The sequence below is a fragment of the Eleutherodactylus coqui genome, chromosome 13 (assembly GCF_035609145.1).
Source record: "Eleutherodactylus coqui strain aEleCoq1 chromosome 13, aEleCoq1.hap1, whole genome shotgun sequence".
Taxonomy (NCBI): Eukaryota; Metazoa; Chordata; class Amphibia; order Anura; family Eleutherodactylidae; genus Eleutherodactylus; species Eleutherodactylus coqui.
In genome coordinates, this window is record NC_089849.1 from 84,922,321 (window position 1) to 84,942,561 (window position 20,241).

The window sequence follows — 20,241 nt, forward strand, 5'->3', positions numbered from 1 at the left end:
AGGTCCATTCGTCGGCAATCACCTACTTCAGAGTAGTGTTTACTGGAAAAACAATCCTGTTTCTGGCCCTTAGTCCGCCGAACATGTCATCCTGGACAGACCTTGGTTCAGCAGTATCCTCAATTTTCATGGTGTCCCTTACAGCTTTTAGAAGCTCGTCGAGATCACCTGAGGTGAAGTAATATTTTTTACTATCATCCGTGGCCTCGGGAGGATGAGCGAATAATTCGCCCTCTGAGAGCTCGCCTTGCGACTGTTCCAAGTCCGAGCTTGTCAGTGGCATATAACTGGGCCTCTTAGTGGATTTTTTTCTCCTGCTGGGCCGCTGGAAGGTTAGAGATAGACGCTCGCACTTCCTCTCTAACTAGGGACCTTATGTCCTCCATAAATGCCGACTGCCCCTCCTTAAGGATTTTGGCTGTGCATTCCGGGCATAACGATTTTTTATATGCATCCTCTAATTTTTTAAGGCACATAGAGCACTTCCTATGCCTCTTTTTAGGATCCTGCTTAACTTTAACAGATTCCCTGTCCTGCAACGATACATGCATAGAGGCACATAAATATGCACAAAATGCCCCCCTTAAACCACACTTTGTACATATTGCACCTTTTTTGATTTAAATGGAACACTCACGGTTTGCAGGGCCTCTACGTCAGTCTCTCTGCTTGTCATGCTGGAAGAAGGCCAGAAACCGGAGATGCAAACTTCTATAAAGCTGTTTCTGTAGTGGAGGCTGTCAGGAAGTTTTAAATATCGCGGGGCTTCTCATTTCTAGGTTCTGCCGGCGTGTGACATCACGTCGTGCCGCGTCAAAGCCCCGCCCCCCTGCTTTGCATGCTGAGTCCTGCGGCTGTTGGGAGAGGGGTCTCAGGAGCCTCTGGGCCTCCGCTTTCCCTGGCACCATGGATGGAAAGAGAGGGGAGGCAAAGCCTGTGGCCCGCTGCTCCCCCCATCCGCGGGTAAGAGGGGAGGCAAATCCTATGGTCCGGACACATTATTAAGACCTACATGCACACTCAACCCAGCCTCGCCAAATACTCTGCATTCACTCTTATCCCAGTTCACACGAAAAGCAGACGCACCACAAAACACAGACACCAACAACTTCACCCTCCTTATTGCACTCTCAGACTCACACATCATCCATGTACGCACACACCTTCAACTCTCTACCATTACTACCTGGGATATGAATCCCCCTTACCATCTTATCTTGCCTTAATAAGCATAGCAACTGCTCCATGGCACAAATGAACACCACAGCTGCCAACTGACATCCCTGATGCACACCAGACATCACATTCACTCTCCTTCCAACCTTCCCATTCACTAACATACTACTATAAATCCTTTCATACAGACTCCTCACTCTCCACGAAAACACGCGGGAACCCCATTTATACCAACACTCAGAACAAAAACCCACACGACAACCTGTCATATGCTTTTTCAAAATCTAAACTCACCACATACACACTCTTCTTTCGTTCCTTACAATCTCCCAGACAAACTACTCCACCTCGTATACTTTCTGCTAAATTTTACAGGAAGCAATTAAAAGACAGGACTTCATTAAGACCTTTAGGGTCTACCGTGTCTAGCCTGTATATCCATTGGGCCTCTTTCTGTAACACCTTATCAACATCACCCCTCCTACCATGTGTTTGTATCATCTCGATACCCTAAAATTTGATGTTCTACTCCTCGCCTACGTGTTTCTGGTGCATGTGGTTGGCGAGGGGTGTACTCTCACCCCTCCATATGTTGCCAACATGACCCAGAATACATCTTCTGAATTGCTGTGTCGTTCTACCAACATAGTTTCTTGGGCAGGTACATGTAGCTATGTAAACCAAGTTGGATGATTTACAGTTCATGAAGTCCCTGATCGTATAAAAGACACCAGTGGCAGCACTTTGAAATTTATCACCTCTTCCAATGAAGTCACATGCGTGGCATTCATTGCAGGGATACCTACCATTTGGTCGCTGAGGACCAAGCCAAGTTTTTGTGTACCTGGTGTAGGATCAAGATGCCTTTTTACTACTTTACTTTTCCTGTCTTTTAGGTTCCTACCCCTTCTGAAGGTGATGGATGGAGTGTCTGGAATTAAATCCCTTATGTCTGAGTCATCTTTGAGGATATACCAATACTTGTGCAACAGATTTTTCATAAAGTGTACCCCATCATCGTATGTGCCTATGATTCTTAGAGTATTATCTGGAGGTTTCTCACGTTGGGCCAGAAGTTGTGTTCGATTCTAGCATTTAGCAAAATCAAAGGCTTGCTCAATTATATTCATGGGGTAACCTCTTTGCAGGAATCTGTGTTGTAATTTGGTACCTTCATGTAGAAATTCCAGATCCGAGGAGCAGTTCCTTCTCAACCAAAGAAACTGGCCTTTCGGTATTCCCCTACGCAGGGGATAGGGGTGTGCACTATGCCAAGAGAGTAAATTATTAGTGGCCGTATCTTTTCTATAGAGGGTGGAAGACAGTTGCCCTGTGTTGTCTTGGTAATATGTATATCCAAAAACGCAGTGGATTTTTCTTGTAGTTCAGATGTCACCCTTAGATTAATTTCGTTACAATTTAGATGTTGGACAAAGGCGTTAAAGCCAGCTGTTGTACCGGTCCATAATAGGAAGACATCTATGTAACAGTACCACATCAGAATGTCATTAGTCATTAGTGTTACTCTCTGTGAAGACCATTTGCTCCTCCCACCAGCCCAGGAACAGATTTGCGTAGGATGGGGCAGCTGGGCTCCCCATCGCGGTGCCCCTGAGCTGGTGGAAGATCTTGCCATCAAATAGGAAATAATTATGAGTCAGTGCAAACAGGAGGAGTTCGGAAATAAATTGGTAATGCCTAGAGAGATCACCGCCTCTTTGTTTCAAGAAGTGTTGTACAGCATTCAGGCCTACATCATGTAGGATGGAGCTGTACAAAGATTCGATGTCGAGACATGCCAAAAGAGTCTTGTCCCCGACATGAATACCCTCGATATGTCGTAGTATATCCAGGGTGTCTTGGACAAAAGAGGGAAGGGACTGGACAAATGGCCGCAATACCCTATCAAGATAGATACTGCTGTTCTGTAATTGGTTATCTACCCCCGAAACAATAGGCCTCCCTTTCAACGGGTGGAGGCCTTTATGTACCTTGGGTAACGAATAAAAAGTGGCGACCTGTGGGTGAGCGGGTAGAAAAAAATCATACTCGTCCCGACTAATACAACCATTTTCTCTAGAATGATACAAGAGTACCTTTAAGGCCCCTCTAAATGCATCCGTGGGATCCGACATCAGAGTCCTATAGGTATACTTGTCATATCAAAATGTAGTCATTCCAAGACAGAATGACCACATTACCCACTTTCTGATGCCTTGATAATCAAGTCAGGATTCGTTTCCAGACCCCTAAGCGCTTTTAGTTCCAAAGAGGTCATATTACCCCGTTTGTTTTTAGGAGGTGATGCACTTTTAATCTCATTCAGAATTATCTTTTCAAAAGATGTCAATGTGTGGGGATTGACCCTGAGGGGGGTGATTTTTTGCTACTTACTTTAAGGTCTGTAAAAGGACCTTCACCTCTAGCTCTGGTGTTATCGATTTCAAGAGCCTCGAGTTCTCTAATGATGGGCATGTCACTAGGTGCAAGTCCTAGATTAGATGCCTTTTTTTCTGTCTGCCACGGAAAATAATTTTTTCCATCTTAGTTTTCTTAGGAAGAGGGACATGTCCTTTGCCCTGACAAACCTGTTGAATTGGCAGGTCGGGACAAAGGACAGGCCCCTCTCCAAAACCTTTGTCTCAATGTCTGACAAAATGTATGAGGATCAATTGATAATCTGTAATTTATCAGAACCTCCAGATCCTTTATTCTCCATGGGGAAACAATGCTATCAGCACTCCCCCGTGGAGAACTACTGATAAAAGTGAGAGACGATTTTTATGTTGCACCCACATTTAAGTCAGCCAGCAGTGCCCGAAAAGTGCATGATGGGCGCACATTTACATGCAACGATGATCGCTAAAACGATCGCCGATTAGCGGGTTGTTTTTTTTTTGTTTTTTTTTTTAGCGATCATCGGCTGGTGTAAATGGGCCTTTATAACTAAATCGCAGATACATTCTCTTACTGTAAACAAAAGTCTATCTTGGAGTGGGATATACCACACGCCTGCTGGATATCCCTCAATCGGAAATCTGTACACATTTCAAATAACACTTTTGCGGACACATCAAACGCTCTTTTAGAAATGTCGCAGTTCATATCACCTATAAGGGTGGTAGGCATCCTTCCTTGCATGAACAAATTTTTTCAAATAAAGCGCTCCTCTCCTTTTTCTCGGCAGGTGCGTATACATTAATGACACAAACTTTTACACCTCTACATGCCAGCACTGCAGAGATGCATCTACCGGCCTCAATAACTTCACTACTCTGCTGTGCCAACTCTCTGGAATTGATTAATATATCAACTCCGTAATTTTTGTTTTATACGCTCCTGGACCAAACTGCGCTACCGTAAGGCCATTCCTGCGAGCTGATGTCAGTCTATCCCGCGCTCTTGTAGACAAAGCAAGTCAGCTTTTTTCTGATCGTAAAAAACTAAAAATTGCAGTTCTTCTGGCCTTCAGTTTAAAAACTCGCACGTTCTGGGAGCATATAGTCAAAACCATAACACAAATATGAATTTATGGCATAGAATATAATTATGCAACAATTCTTATGATATCAACAATAGTAAACGTTTACACAAAGTGGCTTAAACCACAAGATGCAGATTGTGAGTAGCTCATGGTGGCTTATTCTCATAAGTCCTCGCCACTCTCGCCAGACTCTCAAATGGCTTGCAGGTTTCCATGAGGATCTCCTTACTCTTTGTACATCTTCTTTTCTTTGCTGCTTTTTTATCGGCGACCTCCACAAACTCCTCCTTGCTAGAGTCATTTTGTTCCCCTCCACTCTCCCTCTTACACAAGATAGTCTCAGTCTCAGGGTGCATTCACATGAGCGTTGGCGTATTTGCGCTCGCACATGCGCGATGTAAATGCGCTGTTTAGGTCATATTTCTTGGAGTTCGTTTATCCGTTGATTTGGCTGTACACATGGGTGTCGTTACGTTTGCGAAAACACGGCAAGCGTTTCTGTACACTTGCAAGAAACTACTCATTATGGGGTAATTTGTCTTCCCTGCCCATTGGGTTTGGCGGCTTATTTACTGCGCAGCTGGCTATACTCTTTCTCTGTTTTCCAGATACTGCTGCAGTATTGTTGCTGTGTGTTTTCTCTGTGGTTTAGAGGCATGTTACCTCTTTCTCGGTAGCTACAGCATAGTCCGCTACATAGCCGTCATTGACATGTCCAGGACTGCAGTGCATCTCAGCAAAAACAATGTTTGCCTGATTGTGCAACCTTGTTCAACCCACCAAACTTTCAATCTATTTCATTGCGGCTAAAGTTACAAATCCCATCCGGAAACAGCCAGCGGGGTCCGTTGGGTTCGCCATGTTGGGTACGGGTAGGGCCAAAAAGTATTGTATGACAGTGCCAAAAGAATCTAGACGGACTGCCATGTTGATGAGTAGGCCGGTATTTAGAACCACTATAAATTGTTGCACTTGCATTGGATGTTGAAGCGGGAAGGGGGGGGGGGGGGAGGTGTTGGAAGTGTGGGCCAAATCTGAAGATTAACTTGACTATGACATGCGGCACCACACTCCAATTTGTGGCAATGAGCGAATTTTGAAGTGTGTTCGGCTTGTTGTTGGCCTGGCGAGTGGGCATTTTAAAGTCATATGCGAGACAATGTTTTTCCTGCAGATTGGACAGGTTGCTTTTTTTAATTATTGCCCCCAAAACACCCTTCTTGGTGTAGGTCATTAGGTGCACTGTTGGCTGCTCTAATAGCTGTCCAATGCGCTGCAATTTATAAGAAGTGTTAGTAATGTCTGCATAACGTAGCCGCTTGTAATGCATTTTCTCCCATTTGTGTAACAGGTGCCTAGCCACTGGACACTCCTATGCTTCTCTAAAGTTTGCTTTCCAACGTGCAAGATCTACAATTTCGTGTATTGTTCCTGAGACATGTAACCTAATATGGGAATTCCTAGTGGCAATGGTTATGGCCCCTCCCTCACAGCAAGACTGGATTGATGTTGTGAGAGGCTTCTGGGAGAGGGCACAGTTTCCAAATTGCCTTGGAGTGCTGGACGGAAAGCACATTCGTGTCCAAAAACCCCCACACTCAGGGTCCCGGTACTTCAACTATTGGCCTTTCTTTCTCTTTGGACCTTCTCACCATTGCCGACAGCAATTGCTGCTTCCGCATAGTTGATATGGGTGCATATGGGAGTGCTGCTGATGCATTTTCAGTGCTTCCAGAATGAGTTGGCGGCTTTCGACTGGCCAGCTTGCCCTACCAGAACCACAAAAGCTTCCTGGCTTGGCTCACCCAGCTGTGCCATATGTTTTTGTTGCAGATTTGGGTTTCGGCCTGTCAAACCATGTCATGCGGCCCTTTGCTCGCAGGGGCATTGACACCAGAGACAGGTGTTTAATTACCGGCTTACACAGGCCAGACGTTACGTGGTGTGCGCATTTGGCTTACTAGCAAATCGCTGGCGAGTGCTCCACACCGTTGTCCAGCTTACGGCAGAGCACAAGTGTGCCGTAATTAAAGCCTGCGTGGTTTTGCATAATTTTTGTCGGCGCAGCAATGCTGTGTGAAATACTGCTGACGGCCAACGCTATTATGAACTAGGGAATTTTAACCCAATGCAGTATCAAAGACCAGCTCCATCTGCTGAACGACTGCGGGACACATTTGACGATTTTTTTTATGAGCCCGCCTGGACACATTCCCTGGCAGTTGGACCATGTGCAGGGAGGCAGTTGAGCTGTGCTATCTTAGCAGCATTTTTTTTTAAAGCTAATAATTTTTCGAAAGACAGTAATTGGAATTATGTTTTGGGTTCTAAATGGTCAGGGACTCGCAAACTTCAAGGCCCCTCGCCGTGGGTTGCGAGCTTAACATAATGTGGCAAACATGCCTTGCAAATTTGCTTTTATGTTCAGATGTTATGGGACATGTGGGCCATATTATGAACCAAGACTTCCAATGGTAGGCTAGTTGCAGCAATGAAATACCTGGTGCATCTTGACTCACATTGGGAAAGCCGTAATAGCCTACTTTCACACCCTTTAACCTGGCATAAACAATCTTTGTCAATACAAGTTAAGCTTCATGTTTAGCTGTTCAAACGACTGCCGCATACACTTAAACACACAGTCTACGCTTAATGTAAAAGCCGTTTGCATTCTAGGGTAGCACTATTTTGGTGAAGGATCGGTGACAAGAGGAGCATGTCACCTGTAACTAGAGATGAGCGAACGTACTCGTCCGAGCTTGATGCTCGGGCGAATATTAGGGTGTTCGGGATGCTCGTTACTCTTAACGAGCACCACGCGGTGTTCGGGTTACTTTCACTTTCATCTCTGAGACGTTAGCGCGCTTTTCTGGCCAATTGAAAGACAGGGAAGGCATTAGAACTTCCCCCTGTGACGTTCAAGCCCTATACCACCCCCCTGCTGTGAGTGGCTGGCGAGATCAGATGTCACCCGAGTATAAAAATCGGCCCCTCCCGCGGCTCGCCTCAGATGCGTTGTGAGTTAGCTGAGGGAAAGTGCTGTTGTGTTGGAGCTGCTGTAGGGAGAGTGTTAGGAGTGTAGGCTTCAAGAACCCCAACGGTCCTTCTTAGGGCCACATCTATCCGTGTGCAGTACTGTGGAGGCTGCTGTTAGCAGTGTTGCACAATTTTTTTTTTTTCAAAATCGGCTGTGCAGAGCATTGCGCCCTGCAGTAATACTACAGGGACAGAAGTGGTGGTTAGGCAGGGAGAGTGTTAGGAGTGAGTGTAGGCTTCAAGAACCCCAACGGTCCTTCTTAGGGCCACATTTAACCGTGTGCAGTACTGTGCAGGCTGCTGTTAGCAGTGTTGCATTTTTTTTTTTCAAAATCGGCTGTGCAGAGCATTGCGCCCTGCAGTAATACTACAGGGACAGAATTGTGTAGGCAGGGCCAGAAGACATGTATTATTGATTGAATATAGTCAGTGGGCCTTTTCTTTAAAAAAAAAAGGGAAACATTCTATTTGGCCTGCCTCTGACAGTCCTCAGCGTTCTGGGTACGTGTGTGGTGGGTGGAGAACGTAAAGAAATCATACGCAGCCAGCTACGTTTAACAGCAGGCTTGCGCCAATTTATTTCCTGCCTGGGAAAAATCACCGCTCTGCTGCACTTCATATAACACTGCAGTTCTGTGGAACACATTTCTAATCTTATCTGATTGAATATAGTCAGTGGGCCTTCCCTTTAAAAAAAAAAGGGAAACATTCTATTTGGCCTGCAGGCTTGCGCCAATTTATTTCCTGGCTGGGAAATCACTGGTAATACAGCATGCTGAGGGGTAGGGGTAGGCCTAGAGGACGTGGACGTGGCCGAGGACGCGTAGGCCCAAGTGAGGGTGTGGGCACAGGCCGAGCTCCTGATCAAGGTGTATCGCAGCCGACTGCTGCGCGATTAGGAGAGAGGCACGTTTCTGGCGTCCCCACATTCATCGCCCAATTAATGGGTCCACGCGGGAGACCTTTATTAGAAAATGAGCAGTGTGAGCAGGTCCTGTCGTGGATGGCAGAAAGTGCTTCGAGCAAGCTATCATCCACCCACAGTTCTGCGCCGTCCAGTGCTGCAAATCCGAATCCTCAGGCTGCTGCTCCTCCTTCCTCCCAGCCTCCTCACTCCACTACAATGACACATGCTCAGGAGCGGGAAGACTCCCAGGAACTGTTCTCGGGCCCCTGCTCAGATTGGGCAGCAGTGGTTCCTCTCCCACCAGAGGAGTTTATCGTCACTGATGCCGAACCATTGGAAAGTTCCCGGGGTCCGGGGGATGAGGCTGGGGACTTCCGGCAACTGTCTCAAGACCTTTCAGTGGGTGAGGAGGACGATGACGATGAGACACAGTTGTCTTGCAGTGAGGTAGAAGTAAGGGCAGTAAGTGCGAGGGAGGAGCGCACAGAGGATTCGGAGGAAGAGCAGCAGGACGATGAGGTGACTGACCCCACCTGGTGTGCAACGCCTACTCAGGACAGGTCTTCAGAGGGGGAGGCAAGGGGAGCAGCAGGGCAGGTTGCAAGAGGCAGTGCGGTGTCCAGGGGTAGAGGCAGGGCCAGACCGAATAATCCACCAACTGTTTCCCAAAGCGCACCCTCGCGCCATGCCACCCTGCAGAGGCCGAGGTGCTCTAAGGTCTCGCAGTTTTTCACAGAGACGCCTAACGACCGACGAACTGTGGTGTGCAACCTTTGTCGCACCAAGATCAGCCGGGGAGCCACCACCAACAGCCTCACCACCACCAGCATGCGCAGATATATGATGGCCAAGCACCCCACAAGGTGGGACGAAGGCCGTTCACCGCCTCCGGTTTGCACCGCTGCCTCTCCCCCTGTGCCCCAACCTGCCACTGAGATCCAACCCCCCTCTCAGGACACAGGCACTACCGTCATCTGGCCTGCACCCACACCCTCACCTCCGCTGTCCTCGGCCCCATCCAGCAATGTCTCACACCGTCCTGCCGTCGCAAGCGCAAGTACGCCGCCACGCACCCGCACGCTCAAGCGTTAACCGTCCACATAGCCAAATTTATCAGCCTGGAGATGCTGCCGTATAGGGTTGTGGAAACGGAGTCCTTCAAAAGTATGATGGCGGCGGCGGCCCCGCGCTACTCAGTTCCCAGTCGCCACTACTTTTCCCGATGTGCCATCCCAGCCCTGCACGACCACGTCTCCCGCAACATTGTACGCGCCCTCACCAATGCGGTTAGTGCCAAGGTCCACTTAACAACGGACACGTGGACAAGCACAGGCGGGCAGGGCCACTACATCTCCCTGACGGCACATTGGGTGAATTTAGTGGAGGCTGGGACCGAGTCAGAGCCTGGGACTGCTCACGTCCCACCCACCCCCAGAATTGCGGGCCCCAGCTCGGTGGTGGTATCTTCGGCGGTGTATGCTTCCTCCACTAAAGCACCCCCCTCCTCCTCCTCCTCCTCCTCAACCTCTGCCTCGCAATCTAGATGTGTCAGCAGCAGCAGGACGTCGCCAGCAGTCGGTGTCGCGCGGCGTGGCAGCACAGCGGTGGGCAAGCGTCAGCAGGCCGTGTTGAAACTACTCAGCATTTCCGCAAGTCCCACACGGACGCTGCCACCCTGCGCACCCTGCAACATCGGTTTAATCTGCCAGTGCACCGACTGCTGTGCGACGTGCCCACACGGTGGAACTCTACGCTCCACATGTTGGCCAGGCTCTATGAGCAGCGTAGAGCTATAGTGGAATACCAACTCCAACATGGGCGGCGCAGTGGGAGTCAGCCTCCTCAATTATTTTCAGAAGAGTGGGCCTGGTTGGCAGACATCTGCCAGGTCCTTGGAAAGTTTGAGGAGTCTACCCAGGTGGTGAGCGGCGATGCTGCAATCATTAGCGTCACCATTCCTCTGCTATGCCTCTTGAGAAGTTCCTTGCAAAGCATAAAGGCAAATGCTTTGCGCTCGGAAACGGAGGTGGGGGAAGACAGTATGTCGCTGGATAGTCAGAGCACCCTCCTGTCTATATCTCAGCGCGTTGAGGAGGAGGAGGAGGAGCATGAGGAGGAGGGGGAAGAGACAGCTTGGCCCACTGCTGACTGTACCCATGCTGCTTGCCTGTCATCCTTTCAGCGTGTATGGCCTGAGGAGGAGGAGGATCCTGAAAGTGATCTTCCTAGTGAAGACAGCCATGTGTTGCGTACAGGTACCCTGGCACACATGGCTGACTTCATGTTAGGATGCCTTTCTCGTGACCCTCGCGTTGCACACATTCTGGCCACTACGGATTACTGGGTGTACACACTGCTCGACCCACGGTATAAGGAGAACCTTTCCACTCTCATTCCCGAAGAGGAAAGGGGTTCGAGAGTGTTGCTATACCACACGACCCTGGCGGACAAGCTGATGGTCAAATTCCCATCCGACAGCGCTAGTGGCAGAAGGCGCAGTTCCGAGGGCCAGGTAGCAGGGGAGGTGCGGAGATCGAGCAGCATGTTCAGCACAGGCAGTGCAACACTCTTTAAGGCCCTGGACAGCTTTATGGCTCCCCACCAAGACTGTGTCACCGCTCCCCAGTCAAGGCTGAGTCGGCGGGAGCACTGTAAAAGGATGGTGAGGGAGTACGTAGCCGATCGCACGACCGTCCTCCGTGACGCCTCTGCCCCCTACAACTACTGGGTGTCGAAGCTGGACACGTGGCCTGAACTCGCGCTGTATGCCCTGGAGGTGCTTGCTTGTCCTGCGGCTAGCGTCTGGTCAGAGAGGGTGTTTAGTGCGGCTGGGGGAATCATCACAGATAAGCGTACCCGCCTGTCAACCGACAGTGCCGACAGGCTTACACTCATCAAGATGAACAAAGCCTGGATTTCCCCACACTTCTCTTCTCCACCAGCGGACAGCAGCGATACCTAAGCAATACGTAGGCTGCACCCGCGGATGGAAGCATCGTTCTGTATCACCATCCAAAACGGTGACATTTCTGCTTCATCAATCTGTGTATAATATTCCTCCTCCTGCTCCTCCTCCTGAAACCTCACGTAATCACGCCGAACGGGCAATTTTTCTTTGTGCCACAAGGCTTACTCATATAATTTTTCCAAACAATTTTTATACGTTTCAATGCTCTTACAAGCGATGAAACTTTAACTTGAACCAATTTTTCGTTAAACTGGGCTGCCTCCAGGCCTAGTTACCACTTAAGCCACATTAACCAAAGCGATTAATGGGTTTCACCTGCCATCTGTTGCTACACCAATTTTTTTGGGCCCTCACCTACAGTGTAATCATTGTAATTTCTATGTTCTTCGCCTGCACTCATGGTACAGAAAGGTGTGTGGGGTTGGCCTACACTTTTGCTACATAAATGTAACTGGGGCCTTGTCTATACTGCAGCTACTGAAATGTGAAAGAGACTGTTATCTCCCTAAACTGCTGCAATGGGAATTGTTACTGGGGCTTGTATTGAGTGCTACTATTACTGAAATGGAACTAAGACTGCGCTCCTCCTATACTGCTGCTTCGGAATTGTTACTGGGGCCTGTCTTGAGTGCTACTATTACTGAAATGGAACTAAGACTGCGCTCCCCCTATACTGCTGCTAGTGAGATGTTAGTGGGGCCTGTCCCTAATACTACCGCTGCAAAGGTTAATAATTCTGGGCTCTGCCTATACCGCAGCTAATGGTATGTCACTGGGGTGTGGAAACAGAGGCTTCACAAAGACATGATGGCGGCGAGGCCATTTCCCACCAACGCTGTTACTGTTAAGGTGCATATAACCACGGACACGTGTAGAGGACACATAGTGCCTCCAAAACATCCCCCTCCTCCTCCAACAATGAAAACATTCTTGGCAAATACCTTTGCATTGGTCCGTCTGGTGGCAGTCCAAGAATTTCACCTTTAACGACACAACAAGAGAGCACCGCCACCATCCCCCCGCCACGGACCACTTAATCATGGCCACATTCCGAAAACCAACTACATAAAACCGCGCTACTAGGTCCGCAGTCACCACCACATTACCACCAATGAGGTTACTGTTAAGGTACATATTACCAGTCTGACTGGGGCATGCAGTGTGGGCCGAAGCCCACCTGTATTGTATCTGACGTTAGCTCTGCTGAGTAGGGCACTGCAATGGGATATATTTATGTACCACCGGTGGGTTCCTGGCACCCACCCATGCTGTAGGTGCACACGGAGTTTAACCTACATCTGTCCACTTCTAAAGAACCCCAGTCTGACTGGGGCATGCAGTGTGGGCCGAAGCCCACCTGCATTAAGCACGACATTACTACCTCAGCTGTGATGGGCAATGCAATGGGATACATTTATGTACAGCGGGTGGGTTCCAGGGAGCCACTCATGCTGTCGGTGCACACAGAATTCCCATTGCGGAGTTGTACCTGTCTGTGACTATTTATAAAAAACCGCGGTCTGACTGGGGCGTGCAGACACCTTGACAGAATGAATAGTGTGTGGCACATAGGTTCCCCATTGCTATGCCCACGTCTGCAGCTCCAGATGGAGGTGGCACAGGATTGGATTTCTCATTGCTTCTGTACAGCATTGTGGGCTATCGCCCCGCCCCTTTTAAAGAGGGTCGCTGCCTAGCCGTGCCAACCCTCTGCAGTGTGTGCCTGCTTTTCCTGTGGCAGACGCACTTATAAATAGACATGAGGGTGGCGTGGCATGAGGGCAGCTGAAGGCTGGGCAGGGACAGTTTGGTGTGCGCTGTGGACACTGGGTCTTGGGGGGTGGGGGGGGGTGGGCAGCATGTAACCCAGGAGAAGTGGCAGCGGAGTGTCATGCAGGCAGTTATTGTGCTTTGTTGGAGGTAGTGTGGTGCTTAGCTAAGGTATGCCATGCTAGTGAGGGCTTTTCAGAAGTAAAAGTTGTTGGGAGGGGGGGGGGGGGCACTCTTGCCGGTATTGTGGCTTAATAGTGGGACCTGTGAACTTGAGATGTAGCCCCTCGCCTGCCCTATCCGTTGCTGTGTCGTTCCCATCACTTTCTTGAATTGCCCAGATTTTCACACATGAAAACCTTAGCGAGCATCGGCGAAATAGAAAAATGCTCGGGTCGCCCATTGACTTCAATGGGGTTCGTTACTCGAAACGAACCCTCGAGCATCGCGATAAATTAACGAGCACCCGAGCATTTTGGTGCTCGTTCATCTCTACCTGTAACGTTTTCAGCAGCATTACATCGAAGATGTAGTATCTCCTTAGCATCTGCCCACGTTCCAACATAGTTGTCTGCAACAGGCCACAATCGCGATATGTTTGTGTTTTACAGCTATTTCTGCCTCGATCATCCCACCAGCACTCTATTTGTCTGTAACACATGCAATTTATCTCTCTGAAACCATTGCCACCCCTGCTTACATTGCAATGCCCTTTAAAATGTGGTTCCATATCTGTTTGCTACAGACTGCAGTAACAGACTGATTTAGTGTCTAATGATGCTTTTACGTAAAAAACAGTTTACTGTTGTGCAGATACTTTCATTAAAAGAGCACTTAACCATAACATATGCAGCAGAAAGCCTGCTATGGACTCACTTTGTAAGTCGTTTTTTATAAATAGCGTACTACCCTGTTTCCCTGAAAATAAGACATATGCTGAAAATAAGACCTAGCATGATTTTCCAGAATTTTTGAGGATGCAAAATGATTTTTCAGGCTTTTTGAGGATGCTTGAAATATAGGCCCTACTCCAAAATTAAGCCCTGCTAACAGTTAATTTAAAAAGTCAATTTAAATAGTGTCCAGGCAGCTATACATGTAAAAAAGTTAAACCTTTTTAAACAAAAATTAATATAAGACACTGTCTTATTTTCTGGGAAACACGGTATGTTTACAGTTTGCCGGTGTGTGAAATATGCCCAGGGGGCGTGCGTTGGGTTGCATATGCTTCAGAGTGTCATCTGGAGAGCACACACACAAAAATCGCTGCACACTGTTTTTTTCTAACCGGCTACCAAAATCTATATATCATATATTTTCTGCCTAAGTGTTGGCCCCTTGTTTGCGTAACTGCTGTTGTGCTGTAGCATTGGCAAAACTTCGTTCACGTAAGTTGCAGGTTTCACTAATGGCATCCTTTAGACCATGGAAAGGACAAACGCACAGGAAGCCAAACAAATGCGAACCTTTGAAAGCCCACATTTTTAAGCTTGCATCTTTTCCCCAGTTATGCATAATGGTTGCATTACATGTTGCTACACCAGTGCCACGGCGCAGTTGTACACTTCGGTTGCAAAACTTGTAGTGATGCCATTTTTGGTTAATGTATAGTTCAATGCTGGCCTCTGAAAATATAGCAAGTGTCAATGTGCTTGAGCCTTTTACATATACATTATGGGTTTACCATCCTAAACCATCCATGTTACTGTCACCACATGTCCACCTTCTGCTTACATCTTGTCAACTATAATGCCTATAGGGGCAACAGTGGGTTTTGTAACCCCACAACTGTTCCGCTGTTGTGGTAAAAACAATAAACAGTGGTACATGTTTTGCCTAACGCTCTGAACGCAAATCAATTCTTTCAGGAAGTCGGGTAGATCGTTGTCTTGGTGCTAATGTAGCCGTAACCACCTCCAATGTAGTGCGCTGCCTACTTTCACACATTGTCAATGCGAACGATGATAAATTCAGAAAACGCTATTGCATTGGGAAAGCTGGTGAATGCAGGCACGCAATTCTTTTTTCAAAACATAGTAGGTTAATAATTGTACATTTCAATTTCTTGCATTACTTAGACTGCGCGCACATGCAACCACGTTTTCAACTGCTTTTCTCAAATAATGTAATTGCTTAGCCAGTGTGCAATTCCCACCACTCATCTAGGGACGCTAGCCATTCCAGCATTCGCTAACACGAGGGCAGTGCACGCAACAATTTGAGCGTGCAGGTCCTCCAAACCCTCTGCGGCTGGGAATATGTCCAAAGCTGTAGGAAGGGGGAAAAGAAAACAGGATGGCCTTAAAAATTGACAAACACATATTAAAATTACGCTGTTGCATTTCGAACCATATACCAATAGACTACCTGTGTAGTGCTAAGTTATTACACTGACAGTTGTGAAATACACATAAATGCCTGGCCGGCGACGGGCGTCATACAGGTTGGGGCATGTGCCGCCGTCAGTGGATTTCCCAGTAAGTAAACTCACACAAAAGCGATCTTTGGAGAGTTTCTTTAAATGGTGAAAGGTGGCAATGGTTTCATAAAGTTCAATCGGCAAGAAAATCGCAGTGGAGACGTAGCACAAACAGAATTGCTGCCAGTAAACGTTGATTGACTGCACACTGGGGCAATAATCGCAAATAGAGTAATAGGCCCAAAGGTTGCAATTATGTTGCCACACATGCAACAAACACAAATACTAGCGCCTTACCCCTTGTTACGTAATAGCCCATAATTCTTTGTGTAGCATTAGCCAGGAAAGCAATGGATAGTTGAGCGTCGAACTGCTACCTGGGAGTATAGCCTTAAGGGGTGCATACCGTTAAAGGGGCCCCAGCCAAAGTTAGTTTGCGGTTTTTTTTCCCCCTCCAACAAGAAGGAAGCCATAGCATTCAATGTCTGGTTTTGCAATGCTGCATACTTTTTACTCAACATAAAAAATACACATAATCCAACTTGTTTGGGTGCAATTACTCGGATTGGTCTTTGCAACTGTAAGTAGTATCATTATCACCCAAAACAGTGTATCGATTACATTGCTGTATTTCCCCCTCCCCGCATGCATGCTCCGCTATGGCACGCTTTGCGTCTGGGCCCATAAACGCATGTCAAAGCAGCACCCTCAATGCACGGACCCGCTAATGCTTCAGGCTCTATTGAAGGCATGGTGCAGTCTGTGTTGACAGCCGGCACTAGTCTACACCCATCTGCAGCTGAGCCCACAAGCACAGTCTCTTATTGCCAATGGCACAATAGCCCAAGTGCCAGGAACAGCAGCATGTGAAGCTAGAAGCCCATGCACAGCTGCGCTGCTTTTCTGCCTAAAAGCAGCTGACTAGTCGCCGTACTTATCAATTGCCGATGCATAACACTGTTGGGGTCCATACACTTCTGCGCCCTAAGGTCTTGGGGACTCTTTGGGATTAATAGTGAGTGGGGAGCATGCTAAATGGCACATGAGCTGCGACAGCATGGCAACAAGGAACCACACAATGTGATAGGCGCTGCCAATAAGCAGTTCTCTTTTCTCTTCAAATATGGCGTTACTCTAGAAAAAGTATCCTGTAGTTCAAACTAATGGGGCAGCCTTAATTTTGCTATGTCTACTCCCCCACCAATGTGGTGTAGGGCAATTGTATAGCAAAATACCAATTGCACTGCAGACATCTATAATATGGCGGCGCTCCCTGTTTCAGCGTTTTAAAGTATGGTGGATAATTAATCACACTTGCTGTTTACAACAATCCCCTCTGAACTAGTAAACAACTGAACGATTACGCGCCCATTTGATTAATAAATAATAATATTTTTGGGGGTTTGCGAAACCGTCAGGCATTACTGCCAAGGTAGCCAAGCCAAACCCTTGATTCATTTATGTTGGCAATGACCGCTAAATGTCTAACTAAATGTCTAACCATGACATTGGGGCTATTGCAACAACTTTTATAGTTATACATGTCTTTACATACTCACCAGGACCTTGTGCCATAATAGATGGGGGGTCCCTCTGGCCTGGCGAGGCATGTGGGAAAGGACTGATGTTCCCTCCGACACCATGTTGCCGCTCTGCTGAGAAGGCAGCTGAGTGGCGATCTGCAGAAATTGAACAGTAATGTTTCCACTCTACACTGATAGGTATGGCAATTCCCACATCTGCTGCACAAAACCAGTTTACCAGGAGCCACAGCCAACAACCTTTGGCGCGTATGTTGCGGTTCTGAGCGTTCCGTCCTCCTGACCGGCGCACTTGCCTGTACCAGGCCCTCTTGTCTGCTGTGGATGCGTTCTGTTTATGATGCGGGAGAAGAGGAGCAATAGTGTGGGTTTAAAAAAGCAAAAACAAACACTTCATCAATTCTGTTCAAATGTTTAGTCGCTACTAGAGATGAGCGAGCGTACTCGCTAAGGCAAACTACTCGAGTGAGTATTGCCATTTTCAAGTACATGCCTGCTCGTGAGAAAATATTCGGGGGTTGGCGGGGGTGAGCAATGGGGGGAGCGGGAGAGAGATCTCCCTCCCGTTCCTCCTCCGCCGACCCCGAATCTTTTGGCACGAGCGGGCATGTACTCGAAAAAGGGAATACTCGCTCGAGTAGTTTGCCTTAACGAGTACGCTCGCTCATCTCTAGTCGCTACGCATTGCACATCCTACAACGCTAAAATGCTCTAAGTAGAAAAAACTTATTTGTGAGTTCTGGCTTTGCAGACAGCCTTCACATGAAGTGTAAGAGAGACATATTAGCGTACGTTGTAGATGGTAGGAACATAGAATACTTTCGTCACTAGTGCGTTTACAGCCAAGCATTAGTGAGCACAGAATTGCAGCATAGTATTTTGGGGAGCAAGCAACCATTTAGTCTATTGCTTTTCTTTCAAGAATAAGTATGGCCACGTTTTGCCTTTGCGTGCTACCATGCACCTTAGGACTGTAATAATGGCTAAACCTGTTGGCATATGAAGATGATGATTGTCTAGTTTTGCAAGCATAAAATATAAACAGAAGATAGTCCCTTATGCGACAGGACGGTTTTAAAATGCAGCTTTAGCAGTGTCACCCTTTCGCATGGTTGTGGTGAGTGCAGCGACGAGAGAAAAGTATTTAACTACAGCATACAATTTCTGAATAAAGACCAATGTGCCTCGTCAGTCATGGAAGCGTAGCTTCCAAAACAGTGTGTGTCTGTAGTGCTAAATGGTCGCTTAAGAAGTGCTGATCCTTGCCCATTTTGCAAACGTTTTATTTAAAAAAAAATCGCTCACCAACGATTCGCAAAAGTTCGCAGGGACAATCGTAGAATGTTCACCAACCACAAACCAAGGGTGCATATTGTTCGATGCACGAGCCGCACTACAACCTGAAAGTCTGCCGAAAAATCTATTAGTAAACCTACCTCGTTCCCTGAGGCGAATGCGCCTCCTTATGGCATGCAGGCCGCGGCCCGGATCTTTGGCCTTGAGATCACTCCACTTTTTCTGGAGCTGTTCTCTGCTCCTTACAGTGCCATAGTGCTGCTCCAGAGTCCGGGCAACCTCGCGCAGTATGCTGCCTTTATGCGCATTAGGGTGCAGATATGGTCCTTTGAGGCCATCATAGTCTCTGTGGTCCATGATCTGCACTAATTTGAACAGCTCACGATAGCCCAGCAGGGAGCTTCGGCATGCCATCCTTGAGCAGAACAGGAGAAAATGGCGGATTGGTTGCGAAGAAGGTATTTTACCGCAAAAATGCGCTCAGAATGGACCCAGACTAAAGTCGTCATACGGCGACACCGCCTGGCATCTAGCGACAGTGTGCTACTCATGCATAATTGCGCTGCTCAAGTGGAGAAAACGATGCGGCTGCGTGTGGCCGAGGGGCGGAAGTGTATCATTAACCATTCAGCCAATTATGGTCATTAACCCCTTAATGACACGGCCTATTTTGGCGTTGAGGACCAAACGATTTTTGGTATTTTTTCATCTCCATTTTTCAAAAGCCATACATTTTTTTTATTTTTCCATCAACGCGGCCGTATAAGGGCTTGTTTTTTGCGTGGTGAGCTGTAGTTTTTATTGGTACATGGACTACATTGTAAAACTTTTATAATTTTTTTATGATCGCAGGGAGAGAAAACGCATCAATTCTGCCATAGATTTTTTTCTTTTTTAAAGCGTTAATTATGCAGCATAAATGACACACTACATTTTTTTTCTGCAGGTCGGTATGGTTACAACGATACCAAAATTCTTATTTTTTTTTAGGTTTTTCCACAATAAAAACCCTTTTTTTGGAAATTATTATGTTTTTCTAAACTCACTGCATTCAAAGTGCTATAACTTTTATTTTTCCATGGACGGAGCTCTGTGAGGGCTTATTTATTTTTTTCAAGACGAGCTGTAGTTTTTAATGGTACCATTTTGGGGTACACACGTTTTTTTGGGAGGCAAAATGCTGAAAATTACCATTTTGCCGCAGTTTTTTAGCATTTTTTAAACGCTTTTTGCCGTGCAGGATAAAAAGCATGTTCAATTTATTGTACACATCGTTACGGACGCGTTGATACCAAATATGTGGGATTTTTAATTTTTTTTATGCTAATATGAGAAAAAACATTTAAAAAAAGGGTTTTTAACATTTTTATTTTTTGTACTTTATTTTTCTCTTCTTTTTACACAGTCTGTGTCCCTCTGAGGGACTTTTACTACAGCACTAATGATCGCTGCGATAAGGCATGGCAGGACTTCTCTCCTGCCATGCCTTATCGCTTATTACAGCGATCTTACGCAATACAGGACGCCAGTATCTGGCGTCCTGTTGCCATAGCAACCAGTTGGGCTCTGTGAACCCTTTCCCTGCCCTGATCTACTTAGATCATGGCAGGGAAGGTGTTAACAGGGGGGCGCATCTCCGATGCC

At 47.2% G+C, this 20,241-nt stretch overlaps 1 protein-coding gene across 1 annotated transcript in view; it reads right to left on the reverse strand.

The window, feature by feature from the left end:
* The window catches only part of LOC136587879 (uncharacterized), a 51,936-nt gene that overhangs the window by 10,428 nt on the left and 21,267 nt on the right, over positions 1-20,241 (reverse strand). The window contains exons 4-5 of the mRNA XM_066586683.1: positions 17,522-17,632; positions 17,320-17,439 (exon numbers count right to left, since the gene is read on the reverse strand). Coding sequence (XP_066442780.1) covers positions 17,320-17,439; positions 17,522-17,632 — 231 coding nt within the window. The remainder of the gene's footprint in view (positions 1-17,319; positions 17,440-17,521; positions 17,633-20,241) is intronic.